Raw genomic sequence first — 22,201 nt, 5'->3', positions numbered from 1 at the left:
GCATAGTGTGTCATTGGATAGCAGGACACCAAAAAACAGAAACAACATGTAATCTCAGAAAGGCCTTAGAATCTATCTTCTTAAGAAGCTCAGTTAAAGGATGTGCAATGTGGATAAGTATCCCAGGATGTACAATAATCAGGCTCTTCTAGGCTGAGAATTGGAGACGCATGGGGCACGAAAATGGATTTAATCTGGAGTCCATTTTCCTGCTTTCTTTTTGTTTTCAGTATTTATCTGATGGCTTAAAACGTCTTTGATGCCATGCCGAAACCTGCTCCATATAAAGTGCATTTTTCACATCTGTTTCATCCTAAAGATAAAAAGCGCAGAGTCTCACTCTTTTATTGGCACAATGGTCTTGATTAGATCAGCACTTGAAGGTTGGGGGAGGCAAGGGGAGGTCTGTGATTTATGATTTTAATGTCATTTACCCTGAATTTGGCTGGTTTTAGTTTTAAGCATTGAATTTATTATCTGGCAGCAACAGTTAAGTGAAACCCGTTCTACCATTTTCTGAGCGCAATTGTAATTGGTATCAGTTCATGGGAATTTAAAATACCTATGTGCTTTCCCTTTTTAGCAAGGGTAAGGCAAACATTTATTAGCATCTTATGGGAGAAATAAGAATGACCAAACCAGAGTCCACATGATTAATTGAGTTATTATGTATTGCACTTCAGAGGTAGTGTAATAATTCAGTCTGACTTCCATAACATAACATCTTTTCTCAGAAACAGTCTTGCATGTACATACTGTATTATACATGGCAAATACAAACAAACCATCTGTTGTACAGCTTAAATGAGATCTTCCAACTGTATATGTGAATTTAGAATTAATATGCAAACATTCAAAGCTGTCTCAGGCAAATGAAATGTGAAATCCAAAGGCTAACACACCTGAATGAAAAAACTATATAGCCATTTTCCTTCACCAAACTATAAAACCATTCACTAAGAGCAGCGTATGGAGATCTGAGGCTATAGTGAGAGTATGCACTACATCATAAACACTTCAATAGAAATCCTACAGGCCTGCTTGCCATTCTATCAATCACAGAAAAATGAGAACCAGCTATCTAACTGAATTATAATTCACTCTGGCTATTTGCACCAGGACAATTCCATGTGTAGGCTGGTGCACCAGGACAGTTCAATTTGTAGATTGGAACCAAACGTAAATATATTGCAAATCCTAGTGAAACAAACAAACAAAAACCAGATGTCATGCAATAAGAATTGTTGGTGAATTAAGTCATTGTTAGCACCAGTGGCTTTTCTTTCATTCATTCTTTCTTCCAGGGCACATCAAGGGACATCAAACGGCCTTCAAATTGGCCTTACTGCCATTTATCCCCCGTTGCCCTTTTACATAGAAATTGTCTGGAATGTGCTCCCAATAGGGGGGATATTAAACTGTAAAATGGTGACATCCCATGAATGGGAGATACCTGGGCCTTTTCCACAAAGAAACCTGGTCATACCAGAGTCTTGCCCTTGCCTGAATGGGATGCAAATATCTCTCCCTGCACACCAGGTTATTGTCATAGGAGGACTCAGCACTAGGACTTCATTAAGCCCCTCTATTGTTAACATCTGGGCAAGGAAGAATGGCTCTTTCACCAGTAAATTGTGCCCCAGCCTCACAGAGGGATTCTATTACACTGCACAGTTGACATTGGCAACAGTGGCAAGCCTGGCAATGGAAAACCTTCAGCTGTTTCAGTCACAGGAGATCAATCAAGGCAGGTTTCCCTCAACCCCTTCTATTTCCGCTGCGAAAGAGAGAGCTAGGTGAGCTGGGCAGGGTAGTCTTTTTTTGTTTCGCCCTGGTGCCGAGTCCCCATAGAGCTCAAACATCCCCGCTAGGATCTCACAGATCGGAAAGTCGTTTATAACAGTGTCAATCTTATCCAGCAGTGCACACAGTCAGCTCCCCAATGACATGCTGCTGACACTTCCCTCCCCCACAAACCCCCCTCTCCCCTTCTCTCTGTCTCTCTCTCTCTCTCTCGCTTCAACGGCGGAGATGCTGCTGCTATGGTAACCGCTGAGTCACTCTCTTCGCTGATGTGATTTCCTTTGCCAGCGAGGCCTGACTGCGACTCTCGTCGCTTCTTCAAACCGTAACCGAGCTCACAGCGGGGACGTTCAATACCGCATGTGAAGGCCCCGAGAAAACACCACCACCACAGGTGTCCCCGTGGCATTGAGGGGTCTCTCTCCAGCGCATCAAGAAGAACCTGTCGGCAGTCTCTCCGATGGGTAACATCCCCTCCACGGTGAAGCACTGTCTGAGCTATGAAACACTCGCGCAGGATTACCCTTGGCTGGTCCGCTGGCTACAAGAGGAGAAGGTTGGGGAACTCTTGCATGCTACCGCACATGCACCACACATGTGACTCAGAGGAAAGAGGGGTGGGGGCGGAATACATCATTACGCATGAGACTGGGTCTATTGCCTGCTGTTTACACTGTCAGTTATTTGCGGGTGGAAAAGCTTCGATGCCGTGGTAAGGAGGAGAAGGAAACGGCAGGCTTTTTCGGTGTGATGCAGCTACTTAAAATAAGGCGAGCATGACATTACCAGGACGTAAATTATGGATGAGTTATCGCTGGTGAATCAGACATGGCTTTCAGACGATGCACCCTGTTGATATACTGGAGGTAGAGTAAGGCCCCTCTTCCACCCGCACAAGCTAAGCTCTTTCCGCTGTCATTCGACTGGGATGAAGTGAACGCCCCGTTAACTCCCTTTCTTTCCCCCGGTTTGATTTAGTAGAATTAGAACAGATGCAACATTAACGTTAGATAGCATCTCACCAGGGCACTTCATTCTCTTTCTGTCCAAGTGTACTAACAGGCATGTGAAGCTTCCTGCCTAACCCTAACCTCCAAAGCTCAAAGCTGAACAAAGTGTTACTGTTGAAAGGGAGAAATATGTCTTCCAGACACATGACAAATTATGAATGACCTGGCAACCGATCTCATGTCGAAAGTCTCCTGACTTACAACTCACACACGGTAAAATGCATCATTTGACAGGAAACTTTGCATACAGTAGGCTATGCATCCTTCACAGACTGTTAGATTCTCCATGAAATGAAATGTTTCAATTCAAAGTTAACACATTCGTTACCCTGTTATTTTGTTCATTGTGTGCAATCTCGTTTGCAGTTTGGTGCCATTTGTGAATTTCCCAAAACGGTCAAAATTGTTGAGGTTGGACCAAGAGATGGACTGCAAAATGAAAAGGTATCTAATATCCTCAAACTTATTTTAATTATAAATAGTGTTTCAGATTGTGCGCTTTTTAAAAATATATAATTGAAAAAAATAATTAATAATATCTGAAAAATCCACTGTACAAGCCATGTTACGTATACCACACAAGGTTTGAAGAAAGGAGTCTTTATTCCCTAAGGAAAAGACAGAGAATGGTTTGTAGAGCAATTCGTGTAGGCTGGTTCATGGAAATAGGACAAAATGGATCTTTCTCAATGATTACTGAAAACATATGGTTCATATTTTTCCTTCAAATACTATATCTACGAAATGAACACAAACCGACCTTGAAATATATAGGAAACACGACATGGTCCCACCAGATGGCTCATATGTTATAAGTTTAGTAGCCTAGGAGTAAGTTATATCTTTATCATTCCCACAACCATGTAATGCTGTAACTCTCAAGATGGACATGATGACAGTGTTAAGGTTTTTGAATAACAGCACGCTGCGACTTGGAGAAATCCTTCTTTTGAGGTATAAATGCAGCAGCTGAATGCTGTAAATTATTCCAATTGCAAACGCAAAGCAGCTGAATTGCACAGATGCGGGGCACCTCTGATCCTCGGGCTAAACTGGATCCTCAAAGCCAGCTCAGTGTCATTGTCTTTACAGGAAATGGTTTCGACAGGGGTCAAAATCCAGCTGATAAACATGCTCTCTGAGACGGGCCTGCCCGTGATTGAAGCCACCAGCTTTGTGTCCTCAAAGTGGGTACCACAGGTAATAGCTCGTCTTTGTGTGCGGGCAGTGAGTGCGCGGAGTGATTTACGATGCGCTCATTCATTGTTCTCCGCGAGACTGCCGAACACAACCTGCACCATGGGCATTGGAGTTATGCATCAAACGCGCAGATGTTTTCACTATAGCTCTGCGACATATTTAGAATCTGCAGTTTTCAGCAACTTGCTGTTAATCCTAAATGTTGAAGTTATAACTGAGTAGACATATATAATGTCCTTTGTGCCATAATTAAATTAGTAGTGTTCAAAATACTTTAAACTTTCTGCTGAATACATTAACCCTTATACAGTACTTTGTCTGTGTTGTAGATGGCTGACCATGTTGATGTGCTTAAAGGAATAACCAAGTCACCTCATGTCAAATATCCAGTTTTAACACCTAACCTACATGGCTACCAGGCTGCTGTGAGCAAAAATGTTTATTATTTATGCCACAACATTCTTTTTTTGGAGTTTTTAACAATTGTTGATGACTTGTTTAAATGTTTATCACCATGTACAGCATATGACCTGACTTGAGATGAGTCTTCCTCCATTAACCTTTGGCTGAATGGCGGTGTTTACATCCCAAGGAGGGCCTTGCCCTGATCAGTAAATGTTTAGTTTGACTGATTTATATCCATGTTCCAACGGCCTCCACATCTGAAAGGTTGAGGCGGGGGCTTCTGAAGTAGCTGTTTTCGGGTCGGCCTCGGAGACGTTCAGTAAGAAGAACATCAACTGCTCCATCGAAGAAAGCATGCTGAGGTTTAAAGAGGTCATCTCGTCCGCCAAGCAGGCAGACATACCAGTGCGGGGGTGAGTTTGACCCCCAACTGAGTCATTTTGGCTTGACAGATTCTGTGCACTGGGCTACTGTTTGTGGGGAGTTGGCTATGTTTAATTGTGTATGTATTTATGTAGCTCCCCATGTATACACTTGGTAGTACCCTTAGAGTATTTAACCATGTTTCAGTCTCTGTTTAAAAAAAAAAAAAGCTTCTGTAAATGTTCACCTCAGGAGATGTCATCAAATCTAATTCTCATAATGTATCATGTATACATGAAGCAGAACTTCATTTAGGCTTTTTTAAGAGGGACGGGGGTGTATCCGGCACCCAAACTGTGTGAAATTATTTAATTTGTTAATGGAGAAATAAGTCAAGTTCCAGATGCCTGCAGTCTCAGAATCTAGAGCTTTGTATCAGTTACAACTACAAGTCCAGATGTGTCCAAGCAAATATGGCTTGTCAACCTGTGTGGCAGCAGTCTTTAATCTTAAAAAAGAAAGAGCTTTTTTTTGTTGTTTTCCCAAGGCCACACTTCAGTTTCATATTCTCCTTTTGGCAAACGGGAACGAGTGCCCACTGTTCAAGATGCCTGAGAAGCAGTAACCCCCCCCCCCCCCCCTCACCACCAAACCACCCCCCTCCCACTTCCAGAGTGTAGCAAGACTCCATGGAAATTCCGGTAGCTAGCTGATGTATCGTCTAACAACCAGGAGCCCAGGAGAAACATTTTCAGCTTTTCACTTGTTTGTCCGCTGGTCAAGCAGTAAACGTTTCCTACACATATGGAAAGCACATATAGTTTTACTTCTTCTCTTTTTTCCTGGACTCATTCCTCATTCCCACGGTCAACATTGTGGCCTCTACTTAGCAACATGAACAACACCGACCAAATGTTATGTTCCCCAACTGCAAATGTTTTACAGTGTCCTCTCTGCCCTGCTAGAACTATTTATTTTTTCCTTTTACAAAAGAACTTTGGCTCATCCTAAGTGGGTATAAAGGCACCATTTTAGCTACCTTTAAAGGTCTTTTGTTACCATTAACACTTCTGTCATCATACTAACCACATAAGTGTTCATCGCAGAGCCAAAATATTTCTCTCCTCTCTCTCCAGGTATGTCTCATGTGCTCTCGGTTGTCCCTATGAGGGAGATGTTGAACCAGCTAAAGTAACTGAGGTGAGCCGCTTCCATCCTTCCATGTTGACGAACAGGCTTCTTTAGTCCCATCCACACACACATTGTCAGTGTCAATCAGTGTCGAAATTAACAAGTTTGGCGTTATGTCAATATAACAAAACTGTCCACAAATGTTTATTTTTCTTTTCTATGTTGACTCAGGTAGCAAAGATGTTGTACGATCTTGGCTGTTATGAGGTCTCTCTGGGTGACACTATTGGCGTGGGCAACCCCAAATCAATGGCTAAGGTGCTACAGAGCGTCATGAAGGAGGTACCCTCCAGTGCCTTGGCAGTGCACTGCCATGATACTTACGGGCAAGCTCTAGCCAACATCCTCATTGCTTTGCAGGTGAGGGCCTGGTTATTGCTTGAGTTCCCTTTGAAATGGGCTCTGTTTTATGTCGTGGTAGCAGTGCGTAGGTGAGCAAATTGTAATAGCATACGACCCATTCATAAAGTTATTTTTAGCAGTTATTGCATTTGCAGAGGGGAGACAGACTTCATCTGGGATTTGGTGTCCAAACCTTGTCTGTGACCTTGCGTAGAATTGAAAAGGAAAACATCAATTTGGAGGAGGGTTAAAATGGAACCTGATACAGGGACTTCTGATGCCTGACAGGAGCCAAAAAAAAGCGCAACAAAAACTCCCCAAAAGAGAAATCGTCTCCTCAAAATCCCCCTGAATAACATAAAACACGGCTGGCGGGTGTGCTTATTACCTTTTGTTCATGAATCGCATATTCACGTGTGCCCTATGCACACCACAGAGCAAATCATTAAGTTTGACCTTGCAGACACTTAAATTCTAATTCAAATTCAAAAGATGCTTTATTGGCGTGACCATAAAATTATGCTGTACTTCCAAAGCATACGTGTTGAGGGAGTTCTTTGTATATGAAAGAAGGGAAAGGGAGGAAGGAAAGAATAGTAATAATCAAGGAATCAGAGTAGTCTCTCTCTTCCTCTCTCTGTCTTTCTCTCTCTCTCTCTCTCTCGCTTTCTTTCTCTCTCTTTCTGACTCTGCTTTGATATGATTCTCCAGCTTTTGTTTGGGAGAAGCCTTCAGTCCAGGGGCGTTTCAGACACAGACCAGAGCCCTTGGCGGTGCGGCACTATCAGTTCTCTGGGGCCCTTTGTGGCTTCCCTTTCACAGTTTGTCTTCCCCGGGCCGCGCAGGGATGCGCTTCGGGGGCTGGGCGGGTCAACGGCTGTCAGGAGGTCGACACAAAGGCTTACCTATTAGGTGTCTGTTTCATATGACAGGGGCTCTGGCCTTGACAAAGCCCCTGAGCCGGAGAGGAGAGGACAGAAGAGAGGAGAGAGGAGAGAAAGGAGGGGAGAGGAGAGGAGTGAGTGAGTAGGGAGGAGAGGGGAGGAGAGGAGCGCTGGGGCCCTGCAGCGCTCTCAGCTCGTCTGTCGCTAGCCCGTTGAACCCTGTGACAATGCTTTGCTTAAAGGGCAAGGGGGGAATTATCCTTTCATCGCCCACTACTAAACACATGGTGGACGGGCAGGGGTTTGGATAGGGAGGGGGGGGGGGGGGAACCCCAGGCTCTGGTAATACGCTCGCTCCTCCAATCCCTCTGCTTCCTTGCCTCTCCAGCTGTAACTGTGTAACCCTAACTGGTGTCGGCACTTCACAAAGGTTGCCCATGAATTTCCCTCACTTTGTTGTGAATTGGGTGTCATGGTTGAGGGTCCGATTTCAAAAAAAAAAAAAAAAAAGATTACAAAGAGACAGAGAGCAGCTAATTTGAATTCAAACCATCAATTGTGTTATACCCCCCCCCCCTCTCCCCCCACCTTGTATCATGTTTCCCCACATATTAGGATGTGAATGATCTGAATTACAGATTCCCGAAAGCAGCTTTAGCTCATAAGAAAAGCTGACGATCGCCAGGAAGGCCTGTGTTGTTGTAAGGACAGAAATATCTCCTGAACGTGATTGGGTTATTCTAAGCAAGCGTCTGTGTGCACGATAGTGCCTTTTTCAGCTGTCTCAGCTGCTGGGGCGGCAGTGTAAAATAACTTTGTTCCAGACATTATGATGTTGGGTACCTTTGACAACGTTGAAGAGAAGCAGGGACAAGGTGAAATTCCTGAGTGTGAATCAGCATTAAGACTGATTCAGCACAGCTGCCTCTCACAAACCACAGAAAATAATAACAGCCAAGGAAGTTCAGCTGGCCATTTGCACCCCCCCCCCCCCCCAAAAAAAATAGTGGAAATGAAAGATGTTATCATGGCTTTTCATTACTGGATGCCAGGAGTCTCTCACCACCAACTGAGCAAGAAATGAATTCAGCTAACCCTGTCAGATCACAGTCACCCTTGCTTTTGTTCATGATAAAGACATGCCATGTTCTTTGTACCTTTCTTTTCAAGCTATTATTTCCTATGGTGCGTGTGTTTGTGTGTGCATGTGTGTGTGTGTGTGCGCGTGTGTGTGTGAGCAATAGGAAAGTATGTTGTGTTCTTTCTCAGGCCTGGCCTGGGAAGGTTTAATCTCATGGAGCCTTTCATTGTGAGCGGAGGCAGGTTTTTTGACCATACTGACAGGCAGTGGGATGGCCAGACAGGTCTCGCTGGGCTTGCTGGTCTGCAAGCATTCCTACTTCCCTGGCCCCCGACAGGGCCAGTGCTCCGGCTCAATAACCCAAACGCATCCACTCAGCACTGCCAGCTAGTAAAACACTCATATCAATAATTGCACTATGCGGTGGATCATATTGAGCAAACCAATGCCAAAATGTGCATCTGGACATTTTTTATTGAATGAGACATTTGGAATTTGAAAACCGCTGGATTGACTACAACAAAGACAAATTATTACCAAACTATCAGTCGATGAAGGCAACATTTGATGTTCATTCACCGTATAACAGCCTGCAAACCGGTTCACAATTAAGTATAGTTCTGGATGCAATATGCTCTTGCTTGTCTCACAGTAAAGCCTAGATGTTCTCCCCAGTGTTTTTGCGGTGGAAAACCTCTGCTACCTTGTTATTCCCTCCTAACACCTTTAACATGAATCAGTGTAGAATCTATTTGGCCTTTTATACTGAACTCCAGTGCAGATGTTAACCAGGTTACATGCAATGCCATAAAAAAGCTTAGAACTAGATCAATGCTCTTAACCAGGGTTTGAATTACACCATGGCTTTCGTAAAGGGCACCACGACTTCCCAAGTCATATGCATGTCACATGTATACATAAAAGTACATTACAGCAAAAACAATTGTATGGAATCAGAACAATGCCATAAAGAGTGTGTGCCCGTGAAAAGATATTCACATGTGTAATAGAGTTTTGTCTTCGAGAATATGATTTGCACAAGTGTAGAACCGTTTTGTAACTGTGGAACAGTTTCAGTAGGCCTACAAGATGTGCTGTAGCACAGTGGTTAGAGGAGCGAGCTTTGATCTAAGGATCTTTGGTTCAAGTCAAGCATCAATCATTCTGCCCATGTTAGTTTTGCACTGGATATTTACATGCCAACACAAAAGGTTGTAAAAGTAGCCAAATAAGAGTTAGTTCGTTAGTGTGTGTCTACAATTTAAGTGCATTTATATTGGTAGCTGAGGTAGGACTAGGCTATTTGCTGATTATGGGTTGGTTGTGCTTGGGCACTGGTGGTAGGCTTACTTCAAGCCGGCACAGGATAGGTCTATTTGAGTCTATGTGCGTGTGGAACCATTATTATTATTCCATTCTCACAGTTTTATATGGGCTTATCATGGTAAAGTAGCTTATTATCAGTTGGATTTATTTTCTCCTCCCAACTGCAAGGCAGTGCTTCACGTGTGCGTGCGTGAAGGTGAGAGAGGCAGACGGAAAGGAAGAGTCCGGCAGAGTAACATCAGTTGAACTTGTTACAGTTAGGCGTGGAATGAAAGCACTGTTTTCCTAAACTGCATTAAAACGTGATCCCTATATGAGGCCTTCTTGACTGTAACGTTAAAGATCGCGATTTGCGGGTTGCTTCGGGTGGGGTTGATATTTAATGCACATAGGCCTAATTGGTAGGTCGGGTGGGTTGATATAACAAACTCTTATTTGGCTACTTTTACAACCTTTTGTGTTGGCATGTAAATATCCAGTCCAACATTAACATTGGCAGAATGATTGAACATTATGGACTACACTACAGAAAAAATGCGACAAAATGTCGCAAACCACAGATTGATACTAACGCAAACAAAGTAACCGTCTGCTATCTGACGCTACACTAGTAAGGTAACAAAATTGCTGTAGCCTTGCACCGAAATCGACGGTGAACACGTGAAATATAAAACTGTTCAACACCAACATTAATAAAACGTAATAATTATTGACGCTTCTGACATGAGTGTCAAAACAGGCTAAAGACCCTATCGCACAGACAGAACACATTGACTCAAAACATATGCATAACATAGGCCTACACAACGCAATATTCATAGGCTAGCCTACATTAAATTGATCCACATATCACAAATATAGCCTACAACAAATGCTAACATCATAAACGCATAGTGTAGCCTTTAACCTACACTTTCAAAAAGAAGAGAAAGAACGCTCTGAGGAGGCCACTGAAACAGGCACGCAAAGACACAGATGAATAAGTTCATCTACCTCGCTGAAGAGAGCTCTTGTTTGTGGATGGAGCTTACTCAATTCACCTTATTTCGCGCGCAAACATAGCGCTAGCTTTGCCCACATTGTCTCCGAACTTCCGATTGAGCAGTACATCTATTGCGATACATTGAGATAGCAGAGCTCTATCGAGATGACTGGCATCATATGTTATGGGTCATCCTAAAGTTAGGAACGTTTATTTAGGATTTTGGTGACTTAAGACATTTCTGTTATACAGCTTTCCTATCTGAAGTTAGGAAAAAACTGACTTTGGAGCGGCTGTTCTGTAATGACTTTCTAAACTAGTTACCATTACCAAACAGATAAGGATTTGCGAGTTTCTCCATACGATACAGCGGCCAATGCCGCATCGTCTACCCACTCCGTAGGGGTGAATAGCCTTGGGTAGCGAAGTACAATATTGCAATCTGACCTCCTGATGGCATTTGTCGTTTTCCTCCCAAGTTAGCCTCTCTATCCTCTTCTGCCGTGTTTATCCCAATGAAGCTAACTAGACGTAGCTAGCCGACCGGAAGTTTAAAGACAACGTGGAATTTAAAAAAATGGGCGGGGCTGAAAAGGGTGAATATCCATGCCACCTTTCACCGTGGTGCACCGAGACTCCCCGATAACACTATACATCATATTAAGCTGAAGATTGAGGCGGCCCATGTTCAGCTCCTTGGGAAATCACGGTAATATTCAGCTACTTAATATGGCATATTGTCGTACCATAAAGCTAGCGTCATAGGATATCTCCCTCAGGTTTGTTTTGTTAATTTGTTTAGTTTTTGTTTAGATGTGCCTGCTGATCACTGAATAAAGCTGGAATTGGACTATCGCGTGACTGTCTGTTGCGCAGAACTTGCTGCAACAGAAGTGAATGGGGTTTACCCCGAAGATCTTGATCACTTAAAGGAGAATTCCGGTGTGATATTGACCTAAAGTGTGTTGAAACATGATACCGAGTGTGAACGTATGTCTCATAGCTCATCTCGGCTTGTCCCCTGCACTCCGAAATCTGGCGCTAGTTAGCGATGCTACCAACAGCTTTTTCAATGGGGGTGCCCCATTGAAGACGATTTATACAGACAGTACCTTAAGGAAGTTTACTGTTTGCAGCCATCTTGAATTTAGTCACGATAAGTCGAGCGACGAGTATGAATGAACAGGTATGGTAAGGGATCAGATTCCAAAAATAATTCTGTAGAAATGCATGGATTCCAGTTGCTTCCAGCTGCTACCAGTGCTTTTTCAAAGTTCTCAATGTCTCGTTTTAAATGTGGAGCCTCGTAAATGGTGTAAAACAGTGATAGGCAGATAGTAAAATAGTGTAAAATAGTGCTAGGCCGATGCCAAGGCACCCCCATTGAAAAAGCTGTTGGTAGCATCGGCTAACTAGCGCCAGATTTCGGAGTGCAGGGGACAAGCCGAGATGAGCTATGAGACATACTTTCACACTCGGTATCATGTTTCAACACACTTTAGGTCAATATCACACCGGAATTCTCCTTTAAAGGGTGTCACGGCCCCTCTACCATGGGTGCCTGTGCCATGGCCATTGCCCTGCTTTACTGCAGGGGTCCACCGGGGCACTAGGTGTCCCTCTCGTCTAGTGTCTTACAGGCTTCCTGATTGTTACACCTGGGCCCGGGTGTACCTTTATAGGCTAGCCTGTGGGAGTGTCTTGTCTCTTCCCCGCTCACTTCGCCAGTGAGAGCTGTCTGGGTGGCTTGACTGCAGCAGACCCAATTGATGGCTGAGGCGTCTTCTGCTTTTGTTTTGTTACTTTCTTTTTTGTAAATAAATTATTGTCTTATTTACGCTAACCCCTCGAGTTGTCTCCCTATTTGCCATGGTCTTGAGCCAGATCGTGACAAGGGACACTTCACCGATTAGCATTAAGCTTTGTATCAGTAGAAACCCGGTAGTATTTATGACCGTGCTACCCTCCCTCATGTCCCTCTGAGACGAGAGATATCTGTATTTTTTGTCTGGAAAAAATCCTCCGATGACGCAAAAATCATAATTTTGTTTCATCGGAGGATTTTTTGGGCAGAGGCTGGACACTATACCTTTAGTTCTGCATGTTTTCAACCCACCCATAAGGGGTGGGCTTTCTTTTACTGTCTATAGGGGGTGTGACCTCACTCCCAGAATTTAGAAATAGTGTCCGCCATCTTTTTTTAACTAAGCTAACAGGCTATACTCTTGCTCTGCAGAGAAAGCTGATAAGTAATGACAATGGCGGATGGTAATTTTGAAACTGATATGGCAAATGGGGATTTTGAAGATCTGGTGTGCGAATCAAATGCTTGTGATTACCTGTACGAGGCGCAATACAGCGAGGAACAGTTGAAGATGATTGAGGAACAAGATGCCTGCAGCAAGACCTTCCTGTCAGTTAGTAGGAATAGCCCAGGCCAGCTCGAGCTGGTGGTGGTGTCAATCCTCTCGCGAAATCGGCTGAGGAAACGGCAGTATGTAGAACACTATAGCTTTGCAACACACATGGACAGGGCTGTCCTGGATACATATTTCAGCAGGATCCAGAAGGCAAGAGACTGGGGAAAGGCAATCGTCTTGTTTTGTCTGCCTGTGTTCAGAATATCAGCCGATTCAGGGGATCACTTTCTCCCTGGAGCGGGTGAGCAGGGAATATTGCACAACTAACATTAATTTTAAGCTAAATGTCAGATATTCAAGCCTATGCTGTCAATTCGCGGGGCATCTGACATGGAAATATGTAAAATGTGTGATTTTCGTGCAAACAAGTAGCGTAATGATGGTAACGTTCGCAAAATAGCGATTTTTCAAAGCTTCCATATGAAGAACAGGACCTTCGACATATGGCCACAAGATTGAATGCAACATAAAAGAATGATCGTTTTAATTTTAGAATCCTTATTAATGCCAAAATGTTACATTAATGAGTCCCTCTGTGTACTCTTAGCTTAGGCCTAGGCTACTTCCTGGGGGAGTGGCTTGGTAGGGCAGTGAAGAGCAGTGAAAGGGAGGGAATTAAAAAATAAATGTTTGCCTTTTTCTCGGTAAAGAAGGCACTGACTTTAATGATGACTCCACAATTCTACTACATAAATTACCCAATTTAAATACACATTCATCTTCCCAGCAGTAAAATGCTCCTTTAAACTGAAGCAGGAATGGTTAACATATATCTCTGTAACATTACAAAACACAAGCGAACAAAATGTAAGGGATAATGTATAGAATATACATCCGCTGGCGCGTTGGGGTCCTGTTCATCCTGTCGGTACTTATTTTCTGATAATGACAGGAGTTATATACATTATCCAACTTATTACACAGCTACTTGCCAAAACAAAAAAATAAACTCCACATGATATGACTCTTTATATTTATTTGTTACCATTTCATCGTTGCTTTTGCTGAGAAACAAATAGTTCGCAATACACGCTGAATTTGAATCAAACATTCTTTAGAACACAGCCGATCAACCGTCTGCTTCCACTTTTGAATGAAGTTCCAATGCAAGAAGTGACCGGACTAATTGTGGAGTGATATGAAAGACGTGAATTAGAAGCACAAAACCCATTTTCCTTGACAGCGGTCTGTTATACTAAGCAACGGTCTGTTATCGAGAAATATTAGACCACCGAACGTTGGGAAGGCCCATTCAAGTGAATGGAGCATTCTGGAACATTATGAAGAGCCGTGTAATAAGCAAATATAAAATACTAAGTTAGATGTAGGCCTATATACCGAGGCATCCCTTGGGGTTTGTTTATTTTTTCCCCCAACTAACGCGGTAACATGCAGACACACTAGCACACACAAAATACCCCCCCCCACACACACACACACAGGTACAACCCCCATTAACCCCCCCCCACACACACACACACCCCGTTACCCCTCTCCCGCACACACACACACACACATACCGCCCCATACACCCATTCATAAAGTGCACACAAACACACACATGAAGATGCACACACTCACTTACATGAGTTGCAAGAGTAGGTGATGGAGTAGAATGTAGAGACAAATTGGCAAGTGTGATTTTATTTTTGTTTAAGAATGTGCAGAACTGAGCGGCGGTCATATTTTGTACCAGTATATACGGTACATCTAGTTTATTCAAGAAACTCTATAACTCACTTTTGGAGAAGGTCTCTGACTGGGAGAAATGTATTGTTTAATTACGAAAAACACCAAAAAAACACCAAAATTAGCTTATTAGTATAAAAGTCTGACTGAAAAAATGGAATCAAGTTTTTTTTATTTGTCATGTTTCCAAAAATATATAGTTTGAACAAACACATTTTATTGAACATAGTGAACTGGACTATTAGCTTGAAAGCGAGCTGCTATCCCTAGCCATTGAGTATTAGATTATATTAGCTAGCTAACGCCAACCTCACAAGCTAATAGTTATCACGCCACATAATGTTACCTGGCTGTTAGCCATGGTATTATTAAAGGTGCAGTCAGCGATTTTATGCAATTTCAACATTTTTTGTCACATTCAGCAATCATCTCCTTATGACCACTGGCTGCCCATTCTGTGAGCCCACTGTAAAAAAAAGTCTTTGTAGGTAGCCCAGGCTCCGAAAAACTGGAAATAAACAAAGTAGGGGCAGCCTGTCCCCCGAACAATGAAACTTTGCGTGGAGTTTCTCTAGGAATAGGCCTACAGAAAGTAGGGGTGAGGTACCTCTCTGGCTTGTTTCGATTGGTCTTTGGTTCAGATAATATATGTTGTTTTCAACAAAAGCGTCTGATATTGAATTTAAATATAAACATAAACACAAACGACTTCCTGCGAAATCGCTGACTGCACCTTTAAGCTCACAAGTTTACTGCTGCTCCCAGCTATATCCGGAAGTTTCACCAATCAACAATTGTGTCTCCAGTGAGCATCCCACGAAACTTATATCGTCATCGGTTATATCGGATACATCGTCATCGTTTTACTAAATAGTGCGCTCATTTTACTTAATTGTGCTCTCATTTTAATTGTCGTAAATTGAGCGCACAATTTAGTAAAATGTGCGCACAATATAATAAAATGTGTGCACGTTTTACTAAATCGTGCGCACAATTTACTAAATTGAGAGCACAATTTAGTAAAATGAGTGCACAATTTAGTAAAACGTGTGCACGATTTAGTAAAATGAGCGCACATTCTCTTGATACACAAAAATATCTTGCAATGACACCTCCTGGGCTCCATAAAATGAAATGCAACTTTGATTATTTGAGGTAGGTATGAATCAAGCGCAACAAGTGTTTCCATCAGCATGCACAGTTCAAGTGCAACGATCTGCTTCAAACCATCAATGTTACATCCACAGATCAAGTGCCACCAACACGCTCGATCGACGTCAAGACCAGTAAAAGTGCAGTTTTGAGGGACAGCATTAGTGAGAGCTTTAAGCACTACTGTGAGGTCCCAGATAACTGACTCTAGCGAAAATATACCATAACACAATAAATGGACCATTTCTTAGAGCTCCCTTAAACATCTCAGGCGAGGCTTTCAAGGGAGTTTGTGTCCTTTTTAGAGGAGCCAAGCTCCGTTTAGCTCTCCCGAAAATCGAAATATGCTCTTAACCTGCTTAAACAGTTTATGGCTTTGAGCCAATGAATTGTAAATGATTTTTGGTAAAATCACAAGTGAAGCATAAAAAAAAGAAATGGAACACCATCCCATTTACCTGAGTGTAGTTATTAACTTCCATCGTCTGCATTAAAAGCACATATCTGACTCCCCAGAGGAAGACCTTTGAATGCACGAAAATCTCATTAAGCCTGTTTGTTTGATGTATGACATTCAGTTTGGCCCAAAATGTCACTTATCCCCTCTGGTTCCTGTCCTTCAAATGTTGATTTTGCTTCCAGGGGACTGCAGGGTTGGCTGCAACTCTCAAGGCCCAGGGCTCCCTCAACTTTTCCAGATTGGGAACCTTCACTTAAAATGCCTTTTTCTACTGTGTAGATGTATAGCCACTCTCTCAGTATGTTAAAGAAGTATGAAACACTATGTGAGCAGAGTTCAAAAGATGATGACTTACCCCCCGGTAACACTGAAATCGCAACTGACGTGGAGCGCAAGTGCTGTGCAAAAAAAAAAAAAAAGAAGACGACTAGTGGAAGCTAATTGCGGAAGTATACACTCCAAAGTGAGCACACAACTATTTTTTCTCTCAGCTGGTAGAACAAGATGCTAATAAGATTGAGGATTTGTGTAATACATTTTTGGAAGATTACATTAGTCTCTTTCGGGTTTCGTAGGGAGCCCTGGCACCTGCATCTCTTTAGAGATTTGCCAATGAGATAATAGGACTGCAAAAAAATATAAAAATGTAACCAAAATGATAGAGTGATGTGTTGTTGTTTTGACTTACCGGTATGTGTGTAGTGTAGATGTAGTACTGTTTCTTTGTTTCTACTTGAACTTGAACTTGTAACTTTGAGAATGATGTTGGGATTGACTTCTTATGCTTCTTCTGATGCTCCTGATGGACTGTGACCCTTTCACAGATGGGACATATTCCCATGTTGTGATCCTGAGAAAGGTCAGTGGTAGGAAGGCCACTGTGACCGCATAAAGCCAATGGCAGTCTCCTTATGATTACATAATTTAATTTTTGACAGATATATTCACAAAAACAAAACATGATAGGTACCTAACAGATTTGTCTATAAAATAAAAAAAACACTTCCAGCACTTTTATCCATGTGCTATGGTCAACAAGGTTCTACAGGTCTCAATTAACCTTCCGATGACCGCCGCTGAAGAATTATTGGAGCCTTATTGGAGATTTAGCCCTCTTGAGATTGGCGCAGTGTGTTCCCCCTGGTTGCCATGGGAATGAGCAAGTGGGCCATTCAGTGGAAAATATTGCTCTCAATGAGAGGGCGAGATTAGGATAGCTCTCCCTCAGGCACGCTCGTTTAATAGCCACAGCCCTGGGACGTGTTATGGAACTGGAAGCCAGCCCCACCAAATTCTTTTTGCCTTGGGAAAACAAGGGGTTCTGACCGTGTAAAACTTTCAGGGTTTTTTGTTTTAGTAGCTGGCTGTGAATGGTAGCTGGCTGTACGGTGTGGTTGCGTTATCACTGAGATTTACTGAGAACTGTAATCTCACTGTTTGACAGGGATTAAGGGCTTTGCTCTTGATGAAGTGATGTCTGCTGAACTGACAGTTAAGAGATGGATTGAAGTACAGCTAGACTATGATTTGTTTTCTCTCTCTTTCTCTCTCTCTCTCTCACACTCACACACATACACACACACACACACACACACACATGCGCGCACACACACACACATAGAGTAACACAAACACTCGCACACTTACTCACTCAACATGTCACTGTGCATCTCTGGCTTTACGCAGAGTATCCCGCCCAGGTGCTTAAACTGAGTCATTTGTGTGTAAGGAGTAGGGTCTTTACCTTGGCATGCACACATGCTCCCAGATCATAGAGGGTATTCATGCTTCCCTGCCCCGATCCTGACTTATAATTTCCTTCTTTTCTTGAAAATAACTCATTATATTTTGTCTACCTTCTGATCGGCCAAAAATACAGTACAAATGAACGGCTGTGGTTTTATAGAGGTAGTCGTGTTTATTTATTGCTGGGAGGAACTGTCCCAAGACGGAAAGTTGTCAGCACATTGTGCCATGAGCCTTCACAATTGCACACAGAGAACGTCAAAAGCTGAGTCAGTAGGCTACACCAATCGTTCACAAGCACAACTTGCTAAACTGCTGGACTCTAAGCAAACAAAAACATTAGGAGTGCGGTGCGGCATTCCCCCTCAAGTTTTATTCATTCACCTGTGGAGCGTTGTACCAGTCGGCCTGAGCTGCCAGCCGGCCAGCCAAACAGAGCTCGGTAACCCTGACCCTGTGGTTGAAGAAAGAAAAACTGAAAATGAGGTTTCATAACCTTCCCAAGAATTCAGCATTTTTTTTCGCAGTGGCTACAGCTCATTGAATGCAAGCCCTTTAGCAGCAGTTCCACATCTGGTTTCTTGACTGTGTTAAGTTAATTGAACACTTGCAATTTTGAGTTCCTGACCGCTGTTCCCCAAGTGGCTGCGCGCGTTGCAACAGAAAACGGTAGTGTTTTTTTCATAGTGGGCTAGCCGCCGTTTTCGAGCCGCACCGCTCCGTCAGTGGGGAACAAGCTTGCTCTGGGAACCCTCCAGGTTGCTCGTCGTTAGCGTCTCGACACGAGAGGATTGGCGCGGTAAATTACCGTCGTGCCGTGTTTACACAACAAAACCGTCTGCCCAATACAATATCCTGCGCTGACGTTAATGAAACCAAGGGTCTGGAAATCTCAATCGCGCTTGCACACCGACACGGAACGCTCCCACCCTCTGCCAACACAAACAGCAATTACAGCCTGCTCACACAGCCCTCCAATGAAATGAGGCCTTGTCCCTGAGAAAAGGCACCGATTACAACCATTGTTTAAAAAAAGGGAAAACAGGCTCCTGTTCTTTTTTGTTTACTCTGCACTGCCTGAAGGGTGAAAGGGACCACGCCATTGATATGTCCCGCCGACTGTGTAGGGTCAGGGGGAGGATAAGTGTGTTAATTTCACCTCACTGTGAGATCCTCCCGACATCTGGCTCAGTCTCGGAAGCTGGAAAACGTCTTTAAGATCCTCCAGACAGTCGCAGGGACATGTGGAAAACATTCTGATATCTTAATCTGTGAACGGTCCTGAAAAATAGGCAGGCCTGGCTTTATAATTTGTTGTGACAAAGAGAAAGGATTCCAGAAGCTCCTGTAAATAGATTAATGGATTTAAAGCCCAGCCCAGGGTCCTGGGAGAGAGATGTCATACAGTTTCCTCCACCTGGTTGCATCAAGTGAAGTTGCACACCTGCATTGCTGGTCTGGAAACCATGTGTTATCTTAAATCTGTAAATTTTTTGTATTATTTTAGAAAGTTAACTAAACACACCAAAAACATTGTTTCACACATTCATGTGAAAACATTGTTGATGCAAGCAAAAAAACACAAATGGGGTTTTGTCAGGGTACGCTGTAAGATTAGAACAAAAAGTCAAGACCTCTGCAATCCAAGGAAAGCTCAGACGTGCTAGAATGGCCTACAACGCATCATTAATCCTCATATGGAGACCAGACACATATAGCGCAGTCGTATGCAGTTTCCCCACTGTGTGCAGAAATCCTACAATTACACTGATTATACGCACCGTGAAAACCAAATTGAATCTGAGGAAGTTCAAAAAGACAAGGCAGACCTTTTCTTACAGGTGATTATTATTTCATATGGGGGCATGATATTTATTCAGGAGCAGAAGACTGAGGGTATTGTGCTCCCGGCTTGAGGATGGGGTCTTTGTGTTATTAAATTTGAGTTATTTTATGGCTTCGGACGGAAGTGTTCAGTTTTTTGCAATGAAGTATTATACACATTGGTTTTGGAATGGCCGTGAAGGGAAAACCACAGTGTGTGTTTTATTCTGTCTTGTCATTCCTCTGTCTGTTGTCTTGAAAAAGGCCTTAAAACCTGAGAATGAGAGAAAGAAAAAGTATGTTTTATTATTTGTGAAAATTTTTACATATACACAAATCATGCCATTACAGTGAATGGATGTTATGAAAGTGTATTTTCAGATCCTTCAGTGCCGGTATCGTCAAACTGAGATTGCTCTGTTTCAGTTTGTTTCCTGACAAATTTTGAAGATGGCTGCAACGACACGCTGCACTAATATACAAGCAGTGCTGCTGTTCGCAGGAGTTCTGTCTTGGATAATTAGGCCTCCTGGGTAGTGTAGTGCTCCATTCTCCTACAAAAAGGAGCCCTCAACGCCAGATAATAAACAAAGCCATGTCGAAAACCCCCCTCCTTGATTTATGCAGCACATTCTCAGGCAACAAAACCACACAGGAACAGAACATCATAATAAAGGATAACTGATAGCATTGTAGGGGGACTTTACACCCAACTCACCTTTTGTGGGCACTGAAAGCCTTTCCTGTTGTGCTCGGCAGATGGGGATTTCTGTGGTGGATTCTTCCGTGGCAGGACTGGGAGGATGCCCATATGCCCCAGGAGCCTCAGGCAACGTTTCAACCGAAGATGTTGTCTATATGCTCCATGGCATGGGCATTGAGACAGTAAGTGTGTCTTTATATTGCCTGAGAAATCAATCCTTCTATTGTTTCTTTTTCATGGAGGTGGTGCAGCCCCTCTGAGAAAAAGCATAGACCTATCTATGCTTGTACTTTATCTACATAGAGTACACCTGTATCATATGACTTTCATGGATAAAACACATCATGCATTTATAATTGATGTAATTAATGTAGAGGGGGAAGTGTATAAATTAATCTGTTTGATAAATATGTATCTCATCTTATAATTTGGTTGGAATCTTACAGAGATAGAATGAGAGAGAAGGAGAAAGAATCTCTGATGCAGCAGAGATACACAAGGTTTCCTGAAAAACCTCTAGACAACCATAATTCCGAGGACATTTACCATGTACATTTCAATGGGGTCTAGACTTGCTGGAACATCAGTCTGTGTAACAACAGGACTTTTAAGTGCTTCAGGCAGGCAATTGATTGTGCTGTTTGCTCTTGCACTTTAGAAATCCATTCGATCATGCCAAAACTGAATTTTCCCTCACATTGATCACGGTAGCCTTGCTGTACACTCATATTACAGCTGCGTCGCCTCATTAACCTTTTAACTGCTTGGAGGAGTTTTGAGAGCTCAATTTACCTTTAATCTCAGGGCATGGGTTCCTTTTTCTGTTGCACCCCCTGCTGTTCGAGAAATGTGTGTGCAACTTGTTGAACTAATTATGTGCTGTTTTTTACTTTTTTTCCAATCCAGGGGGTGAATCTTTCGAAAGTCATAAATGCAGGTGAATTCATCTGTCAAGCCTTAAATCGCAGAACCAACTCCAAAGTTGCCCAAGCCAAATCTTGCCATTGTGTTCCATAATTTAATAATAATATGTTATAAACAATACATACTATGATGTGCCATTAAAATATTTTTTTTTTTCTGTGAATATAGCTTTGCACTATATTTCTGTTATTAAAATATATTTACTAAATGACAAACTTTATATAATTCGTCCCCTTAGTATAGGATTCTATTTGATTTTTTTGTCAAAATTGAGTTATTGACATATTCTTATTCTGTGACACCTTAAGAAAGTGAGGTGAGGTATTTCTTGTAGTTGTATGCATTTTCGTTACATTACTGTATATCTAAAGAGGTTTGTTCCGCTTATCAGTATAACTCTATGGAATTCTAAGACTTTGAAGCTCAATATCTCAGAACTACTCAGAACGTAGATATAAGCTTATAATTATAAGGGGACGAATTATGTGTACTATGTGTGCACTTTAACTCCTGACAAATATTAACTATTTTTCTAAACATGTTAATAAACATTCTGGCATCTTATTCCCCATAACATTCATGCTGCATATGTCCCTTAGAAGTCGATTCCTCACATAAAGGTTATTCTGTCTGTTCCTGCCGGGCTGTCTTCTCATTTCCTGCCCAATGTGTTTGTAATTAAGACAGAGCGGCACA

At 42.6% G+C, this 22,201-nt stretch overlaps 1 protein-coding gene across 2 annotated transcripts; it reads left to right on the top strand.

The window, feature by feature from the left end:
- Positions 1 to 2,232: 2,232 nt before the first annotated feature.
- Positions 2,233 to 21,802, top strand: hmgcll1 (3-hydroxymethyl-3-methylglutaryl-CoA lyase like 1). Of its 2 annotated transcripts, none has more exons than XM_076285040.1 (9): positions 2,233 to 2,359; positions 3,180 to 3,257; positions 3,906 to 4,013; positions 4,343 to 4,438; positions 4,683 to 4,831; positions 5,918 to 5,981; positions 6,144 to 6,332; positions 20,638 to 20,763; positions 21,488 to 21,802. In XM_076285040.1, exons 1-9 carry the CDS (start codon positions 2,264 to 2,266, stop codon positions 21,596 to 21,598), a joined length of 1,017 nt encoding a protein of 338 aa, XP_076141155.1. In that variant the 5' UTR covers positions 2,233 to 2,263; the 3' UTR covers positions 21,599 to 21,802. The 2 variants fall into 2 exon arrangements, with proteins under 2 accessions (XP_076141155.1, XP_076141156.1); XM_076285041.1 differs by lacking the exon at positions 2,233 to 2,359 and adding an exon at positions 2,557 to 2,669.
- Positions 21,803 to 22,201: the final 399 nt, after the last annotated feature.

The sequence above is a fragment of the Alosa pseudoharengus genome, unplaced genomic scaffold, assembly GCF_046254945.1.
Source record: "Alosa pseudoharengus isolate Yale_2024_CS ecotype anadromous, Long Island Sound unplaced genomic scaffold, YU_APseudo_1.1 YU_APseudo_1.1_scf_15, whole genome shotgun sequence".
In the NCBI taxonomy this organism is placed as follows: domain Eukaryota; kingdom Metazoa; phylum Chordata; class Actinopteri; order Clupeiformes; family Clupeidae; genus Alosa; species Alosa pseudoharengus.
Note: the sequence above shows the minus strand (reverse complement) of the source record. Positions and strands in the feature narration are given on the sequence as shown.